General features: G+C 44.6%; 1 protein-coding gene across 4 annotated transcripts in view; it reads left to right on the top strand.

Moving 5' to 3' along the window:
* The window catches only part of LOC105355533, an 8460-nt gene extending 2960 nt beyond the window's left edge, over positions 1-5500 (top strand). The window contains exons 1-5 of one of the 4 annotated variants that reach the window (XM_023961908.1): positions 2813-2931; positions 3010-3576; positions 3658-3754; positions 4043-4551; positions 4633-5460. In XM_023961908.1, the coding sequence (XP_023817676.1) occupies positions 3681-3754; positions 4043-4551; positions 4633-5144 (1095 nt within the window). In that variant the 5' untranslated portion in view covers positions 2813-2931; positions 3010-3576; positions 3658-3680 and the 3' untranslated portion in view covers positions 5145-5460. Of the gene's footprint in view, positions 1-2812; positions 3577-3596; positions 3755-4042; positions 4552-4632 lie in introns of those variants that run through there. The other 3 variants (XM_023961907.1, XM_023961906.1, XM_023961905.1) reach the window with 3 other exon arrangements.
* Positions 5501-9030: the final 3530 nt, after the last annotated feature.

The following is a 9030-nucleotide window of genomic DNA, read 5'->3' on the forward strand; positions in this document are numbered from 1 at the left end:
AACCGGGAGACATCTACCTATAATCCTGATGAACCCCTGCAAATCGGTCATTCCAAACTTTCTTCTGAAGAAAGAAAGAAACGTCGTAACGAGGGGCTATGTTTCTATTGTGGCCAGGCGGGTCATTTGGTCTCTCAATGTAGCAATCGTTTAAACTCCCGAACCCCCCATTAGATGACAGGCAAGGGGGGAAAATTCAGAACTCCTTCAACATTCCAAGTTCTTATTTGTTCCTGTCAAGATTAGTTATAAAAACCAAGTTTTCGAACTCAAGGCTCTCATTGATTCTGGGGCGAAGCACAGTTTAATCGATCAGCGTCTCGTTCAGGATCTCTCGCTTACAGTTGAAACCCTCGCCAATCTTGTTAAAGCTGCTGGTCTAGGGGGTAAACAACTCTCTCGCATCACTAAGCGCACCGGCCCCGTCCTCATTATCACCTCCGGTAATCTCCGTGAATACCATCAGTTTTTCATTACCCAGTGTCAGCAAACTCCCATAATTCTAGGGTTCTCGTGGCTCCAGACTCACAATCCCCATATTGACTGGTGCTCATCACGCATTGCTAACTGGAGCACCTATTGTATGGCTAACTGCCTGCACTCCGCCATGCCTATGACCAATGTTCCTGACCCTGGCCAGAGGAAAGAAATCGATCTTTATAACATTCCGACCTGTTACCATGACCTCCGTTCTGTATTTTGTAAATCCAAGGCCAGCACGCTGCCGCCACATCAACCTCATGATTGTTTCATCGAGCTTTTAAATGGAGCTCCCATTCCTAAGGGTAAACTATATAATCTCTCGGGACCTGAAAAAATCTCCATGGAAAATTATATACAAGAAGCTCTCTCCCTGGGTCATATTCGCCTCTCATCCTCCCCTGTCAGCACCGGGTTCTTCTTTGTAGAAAAGAAGGATAAGTTAAATCAAATTACTGTTAAAGATAAGTATTCTTTGCCATTACTTGAATCCGTTTTTGACTCGGTCCAGCAAGCTAAAATCTTTACTAAACTCGACCTCAGGAACGCTTATCATCTTGTACGCATGCGTGAAGGTGATGAATAGAAAACAGCGTTTAACACTACGCTAGGGCATTACCAGGTTATGCCGTTTGGGCTCACTAACGCCCCCGCTGTGTTTCAAAGCCTGGTAAATGACGTCCTCAGGGACTTCTTAAATAGATTCGTCTTTGTTTATCTGGATGATATCCTCGTTTTCTCAGGCGATCCTTCCCAACATGAACATCACGTCCGCCTGGTCCTTGAGAGACTGCTCGAAAACCGGTTTTTGTTATGGCCGAGAAATGTGAATTTCACGTGTCCTTCGTCCCTTTTTTGGGATACATCATTGAAGCGGGCAATATCCGTCCAGATCCTGCTAAAATCGAGGCTGTCACCAAGTGCGAAATTCCCCAGACTTGTAAGAAACTCCAACAATTTCTGGAGTTCGCAAACTTCTATCGCTGCGTCATTCGCAATTACAGCAGCATTGCAGCTCCCCTCACACAACTCACCTCCGTCAATCGTGCTTACTGCTGGAACCCTGTGGCTGACGCCGCGTTCAAGAAACTGAAGTCCATTTTTGTTTCGGCTCCCATTCTCATTGAACCTGATATCACCAAACAGTTCATAGTGGAGGTAGACGCCTCGGATTCCGGAGTAGGGGCAGTCTTATCTCAACGTGAGGAGGGCTCGGGGAAACTCAAACCATGCGCCTTTTTTTTCCTGTAAACTAAGCCCAGCGGAACAAAACTACGATGTAGGAAACCAGTAGTTATTGGCCATCAAACTGGCACTTGAAGAATGGCGCCACTGGCTGGAAGGAGCAGAACAACAATTCATAGTGTGGACCGACCACAAGAACCTTGCCTATCTCCGTAGCGCCAAGCGCCTCAACTCCCGACAGGCCCAGTGGTGTTTATTTTTCGATCGTTTCCATTTTGCTATCACGTACCGTCCTGGCAGCCGTAATATCAAACCCCATGCTCTGTCCTGCAAATACACCATCACGGAAACCACCTCTGGCTCTCCCATCCTACCTACGTACTGTTTCATAGGCAACCTCACTTGGGAGATCGAGAACAAGGTCCAACTAGCTCAAGGTGAGATTCCCACCGGCGCCTCCTGCCCTCCGGGCACCCTTTTTGTCCCTGATTCCCTCAGGTCAGAAGTCCTGGGGTCATACTTCCCGCATTGCCTGCCACGGGGGAGTTTACCAGACTATCTGACTCCTCAAACGTCGTTTTTTCTGGCCTATGTTGGAGCGAGACGTCAAGGAGTATATCGCAGCCTGCAGTACCTGTGCCCGTTCTAAAACCTCCAACTGGCCCCCTTCTGGACTATTGTTACCCTTGCCCACGCCTAGCCGTCCCTGGTCCCACAACTCTGTGGATTTTGTTTCTGGGCTCCAGGTCCATACGGCCATACGGTCATTCTTCTGTCATTGACCGTTTTTCTAAAGCCGCCCAATTTATCCCCCTGCCTCAGTTACCCACAGCTATGGAAACTGCAGACACTCTCATTCAGCACGTCTTCCATCATCATGGGATACCCAGTGACATCGTTTCCGATCGTGGACCGCAGTTCACATCGCAAGTTTGGAAGGCCTTCTGCTCCGCCCTAGGATCCACGGTCAGTTTGACGTCCGGGTACCATCCTCAAGCTAATGGGCAGGCAGAATGTGCGAACGTTCATGGATCTCCCGTTCCCTCATTCTGGACCATACCCTCATCAACGACTTATACCGTGCCCATCCGGACCGTCGTCTTGGACCGCCAGGTGGCGGTCGTTGAGGGGGGGGGGGGGGGGGGGGGTACTGTCATGTTGCCTGTCAGCTACTCTCCCCCTCCTTCCTTGTTCTGGATGCGACCAGCTGCCTTCTTAAGGAGCACCTGGATCATCATTCGACGCCAGTTCGTTGTTCCTCCAATGGTGCATAGTCTGGTCAACTCATGTTCCTGAATGTTGCCACGTCTCGCTTTACTTATTGTGCTTCTCGCTCTGTCTCAGGAAAAACCTCCTCGGATACTCACCTGGTCGCAGTCCTCTGGTCTCCTGTGTTTTCGCTCTTGGATTTCCACAGCCATACTCCTCCAGCCAGCTGCCACGCCTCCTCCTGGAAAGAAGCCATACTCATCTTCCTCTACATTAAACCATCTAAACTTACCTCTTTGTCCGAGTCTCCTTCCGGGTTCCAGCGTTTGGGTCACTCTGAACTTACGTCAAATCATGATAAACTTTTTTTTTTTTTTTTTTAAAACGAGCAGAACTTCTACTTGTAAAGTAAAATTTTGAAATGTATCGTTTTTTTACATTTCTGTGCCAGTGGTTTTGTTATGAAGTGTTTGTCAGGAAAGCTCAGGTTGTTTCAAGTACAGTATAAATAAAGCTTATTCTCAATTTAAAAAAAAATCTTTTTTTTCATTCTATTTACTTTATGCTTTTTATTTCTTCTTTCTGTGTTTCCAACCAACCAAATTTTGTTGTAACTGTCGCAAAAAAAGAAGAGTGTGTAAACGGTGAGGCGGTCATGTGTCTACACTTCTCAGAAACCAGAGATCAGCTCACAAGCCTCATGTAAAAATACTGGATAGACATTTCTTTGACTTCATATTTAACTTCTGGATCTGAATTCTTAAGTTTGTCTCAAACTTTCAGCTTGGAGTTGAAGACGACCTGAGATGAGGAGGATGCAGCGTCCCATTTGGTGGTTTCCTTTGACATGCAGATTGTTTCTGTATTCTATGATTATCAGGTAATAAATCCTCTGAGATGTGAAGACTAGACTTTACACACTTAAAAAGAGTTCTTCAGAAAAGAACAATCCAGATTTCATTTAAACTAAAAAGCTGTTCAGGCTAAAAATCTTCAGTTATATTACATTTAGGTGCTCAATGTTTATTGATCTTTACAAAGAGAAACTTTCTACAAAACTGACAAGAAATTGAGGTTTTTTTTTTCCAAATCCAAAGAATGAAAGGTCTCATTTTGTTTCTCAGTCTTTTGGCCTGTGTTGGACTTCCTGTTCTCTTCTTCTCTGCAGTCTGAGCTCTGTGGAGACACGGCACACAGACCTGAGCAGCCTGGCTCTGAGGGAGTCAGGACCTCTGCTGAGAGGTCTCCAATCCCTCAACAACCTGTCAGAGATGCTCCTCAGTACGGACTCTGACATCGTTCTTCCTGGATGTCAGACATTTGATGACATCAGACAAGAGATCGAGGACATGAAGCAGCACCTGGAAGAGTCAGAGCAGATAGCTGTTGGAGAACTGCAGCACCTCGATGAGGAGACTGAGAGTCTGACTGCAGAGCAAAGTTCTTTAGAGAAACAGAAGAAGAGGAGAGAAGGTGAACTAGGAGACTTGAGACTCCAGCTGCTCTCTCACAGGTCTTCTTTGCAGAGTTACAATGAAGCTCTGAAGACTGAGAAACGCAACCTGCGGTCTGCAGAAACAACTCTGTACAACATGAGAAAGAAAAGAGATGAAGCAGAGACAATGAGAAATGTTGGAGTTGCCATGATGTTCATTCCAATTGTGGGATTGATTCCTGGTAAGTAAATCCACTGAACAACATCCACCAACAGAAAGTTTAATATGGAGTATTTCAGTCTGATTAGTGTCTCTTTTTCAGGGGCAGTCATGACTATTGTTGGTCAGAATGATCTAGACTCAGCCTCTGATCAGGTAGACAGAGCTCGCAGTGAGGTAGGGAGGTGTGAATCTCAGATAACGTCCTACTCCAATCAAGTGTCCCGCTATGAGGGACTCATCTCTCAAGCTCAGACCGACATCCAAGAGGCCAACAGGAGGATTCATGAAACTGGGCTCAAACTGCAAACCTTGTCTGTGACGCGATCAACTGTTGCAGACTTTCAGAGTAAAACTAGAAGAGCTGTCCATCAACTGGGGCTGCTGTGTGGAGTGGGGAGTGTGGCAGAGCTGCAGACCCGCCGTCTGATCCTGCTGGAGCCTGTGTTGAACGTGATGGAGGAAATGATGGCAGCTCTGGGACGGATGGACAGAGACGACCTGCTGCACTCTCAGAAGATGGAAAGCATCATGTGGGACATGAGAAACAACCAAAGGAGGTTGAGCAAAACAAGCAATCAGTGCACAGATAATTCACATAAAGATTATTGCTGAAAAATGACTAGTTGAGACATGAGTTGGAGAGCGGATTTCGTAAAGGATGCGAGTGCAAAGCTGGACAGGAAAACAATACTAAAAAAACATTTTCATTGAAAATTCCTTTTATTTTTACTTGTTTAGCAATAATCAGAAGATATGTTTATTTTTTTCAAATTCTCATATATTATTGAGCTTATCTGTGTGCACACAGCTGTTAAGAGGACGAATGTTTCTGTCTCCTGTTGCTCCTTTTTCTTTCTCTGTCATCTAAGGTGTCCATGTTTTTGTACTTATTTGAGCTACACTCTGTTTTTCTTTACAAATAATGGCCCTACTGCTGCATTAAAAAAACAGTTGATTTATAAAAAAAATACAATTTGTGATCATTAGAGTCCTCTCCTTTTTACCTCCACAATTTCTTTAACTGGAGATCAAAATGACAGAGTAGGTCACACTTGAGTTTCAACTGTAACCCAGAAAAATGACTACAAGAGTTAAAGATTTACCTGAAAGTTCATTTTTAATTGATGTTTTTTAAATACTACATGCTAATCTATGAAACTAAATAGAACCAGCCTGTCTTGGCCAGCACAGAAATGTCTGTTCCTCTCAACCATGCAGTTCATGCTACATTCACACCAACCCTTTTGGTTTTTGCACCACTTCCTGTACCAAGCTTTTAGTTTGACCTTCCACTTCCTGTTGCACCTCTCCCAAAATGTTTAGTTTCACTTCCACCTGTGTGTTACCCACATAAGCAGCTCTGGTTCACAGCTACTCTAGATCATCTGACTCACCCTGTGGAAAGTACCATTGCATCCATCCAGCTTTCACTTTGAACATGGGGAATTTACAGTGTTTCTTGTTAAAACTTGTGGAGCAGAAACCCCCCCCCCCCCATCCTTCACAAAAACAAGTTCATTTAAGTTAAAAGCCTACCAAAGATTCAAGAATATAATCGCCTTGACAAAATCATCTAAAAGTGTGATGTGGGACAAGTATGAGAGAGGCTTACAGCCCTCTCTGCTGAATCCAGCACGGTTACGCATCATCAAACCAGATGGCCCCGTGTCATGTTCAGTGTTCATGTTCAGCTCTGTGGCCGAGGCTCAAAAAATGTTTTTAGACTTTGGATGAGATTAAATGGACTACTTGAAGGTGAAGTATGGGGCTGTTCTGCCAAATCATTAAGTAGATACCGTATGTGTTCAGTGTTTAGAATGGGTATTTCATAAATGCACTCTATGGCATGGCGGGTTGTTTTTAGAGATAATTGCAGCTACTACACTGATGAGCAATATAACTTGAACATGAAATGTAAAGATAAGTTTTCACTTGTTCATTTCAATAACCCTTGTGCTATCTTAGATGACCCCCCCCCCCTTACATTGACATGTTCTCCCACCATGACAAAGGTGGATAAAGGTGGAACTTTAACCTTGACAAAGGCCCCGCGGCACACCAGCATCCAAAAAAAAAAAAAAAACTCAGTCTGTATTGATCGACAGCCAGCCCCCCCGCAATCTCACGTGCATTTTTGTGATAATTGTGGCAGAAAAAGCAGGAAGTTGCATTTTTTTTTTCTAAAAGATGAAATAAAAGTTAAGTTAGAAAATTCAAAAACGGTTTGATGTGTGTGTTTGTTATGGTGGACGACTCATTGTACGCTAAGACGCTGTCCCTTTAACCCAATGCATCATGGGAGATATAGTGCGAAAATCTCTCTATCTCTCTATCTGACTGTGATGACACCCACTGAAGCATTCTTTGGGGTAGACAGCAGCAGTTCTGTAGATGTCCCCGAGTGGCTTGTGGTCATTGGAAACTGTGACATGTTTCCCAATAATACATTGGTGAAACTTGGTGCAGGGCATGGCATGTGCCAGCACAGCTCCTAGTCCAGTGCTGCTGGCCTCACGGTATATTTCCACACATCGACAAATCGTAGAATTTCCGTATGGGGGGTTGTTCAAACATCCTTGAGCCTTTTAAAGGTTTGTTGCTGCGCTGGCTGCCACATGAATTCCACATCCCTATTTTGTAAGTTGCCTTAGTGGCGCGTCAATTTCGCTGAGGTTTAGCATAAACTTTGATAAATACGTTACGACACCCAGGAACCGTCAGACACCCTTCTTGTCTGTAGGGGGCGGCATGCACCTAAGAGCTTCAGTTTTCGCTGGGTCCAATTTTAGCCCATCAGCTTGGTTTTCAGTGTCCCACATAAGGCACAGCTGGCTGACGAATGTGGCGTTTGTTGAAGTTTAACCTCAAGTTGTAAGTCCTAGTTTGCTGCACAACCTGCTTTCCTGCTTTAGAACTTTGTTGGTTTCTACTAGTGATGATGTCCTCCATTACGCTGGTGACTCCACCATTGCCCTCTAGCATTTGAATCAGTTAGTTCAAAAGGGGGCCAAGACCACAATTTTTCAAAATAGAGATATTATATGTTCTATGGTCTTCAAGGGAAGAGCTATCGGATTATGTGCAAAAAAGTCCCAAGTCCGTTGTAATGTATTGACTATATTTGACATTTAAAATGCAGAAAGTGCAAAATTCCTGGACTTGGGCCTCTCTTGCATGGGTTTAGCTTTATCCAATAGATGGCAGCACTAGTTATCCAATATGGCAGCGCCCTGTTTAATATAAGAAGGGCCCAAGTCCAGACACTTTAGTTTGCTAGTACTCTGAAAATATAAAAGTGAGGGGCTTCATATTATAGCATTTGTAAGCTATGAACTGGTGCTAAATCTGGGTAAAGTATGAATCATTTGGTGTAGCCTCCCTTTAACCCTTGTGCTATCTTAGATGACCCCACCCTTACTTTGACGTGTTCTCCTTACCATGACAAAGGTGGATAAAGGTGGAAAGATTTCATGTAATCCATGGACACCAGTGAAGATCACAAATCATTGAAGAAAAAAGGTTCAGAGCACTGTCTAGTGCAGGGGTCGGGAACCTATGGCTCGCGAGCCATATATGGCTCTTTTGATGGTCACATGTGGCTCGCAGACAAATCTTTAATTTTACTTTTTTTCATTAGACCAGTCCTTTTCGGGCGCGATGCGATGCCAGAGGCGCGCAGTAGTAGCGGTGCTTGGAGAAAAAACTATCAGTTTACTATTATCTATTTCACAGAGTTTGTACCACCCGGAAACCTGTGAATTGCCGTGCCTAAAACTGCGCGTTCCCGTCTCTGAGAAAGAGCGCGCAGTTGCGGGGACGAGAGTGTGAGGAAGAAAGCAGAGGGTGGGGGTGAGGGGTTGTGGGGACCGGCAGCAGGTGAATCGCGCAGGGATTGTAAAAACGTAAAACCCAATGCCTGTCACTCACTGCGGCGTGTGAGTGTGTGTTTGGCTCCCCGTCTGCATGTGAGCAGTCTTTGTCACATCTACAGAACATTCAGACCTACGATCACGTTTAAAGTCTCAACGCCTGCATGAAGCAGAAACTCACCACCTATAAACCAGACTAGACCATCAGCAGAACTACCACGAGAAATACTCATCATTTATTAGCAACAGAATAACAATGTTATTAAAAAGGATCCACAGACTTATTGTACTTTAAAAATGTGGAAATTACATCAAATGCACACATTCACATATATATATATATATTTAGTTTTAAAAATATTGTCGCGGACTGAGTTTAACTTGGCTGTCGGGCCGCGTTAAAAGTTCTGGGGTTCATTGAAGGCATCAAGCAGAGATCTGATTGGCTCTCAGTTCTGTCGCTCAGCCTGTTGTTAGGTAATTTGGACCAATGGGGTTCAGCTATGGGCCAAATAAGGAAAATGGGAGGGGCTGGAGCGGGAGCAGGGGAATATAAAGTTGGGAGAAGCGCTCTCTCTCGTCTCGGCGGGAGAGATTCAGGAGTTGATGAATTAGTTGTATGGCGTTTG

The sequence above is a fragment of the Oryzias latipes genome, chromosome 13, assembly GCF_002234675.1.
Source record: "Oryzias latipes chromosome 13, ASM223467v1".
NCBI lineage: Eukaryota > Metazoa > Chordata > Actinopteri > Beloniformes > Adrianichthyidae > Oryzias > Oryzias latipes.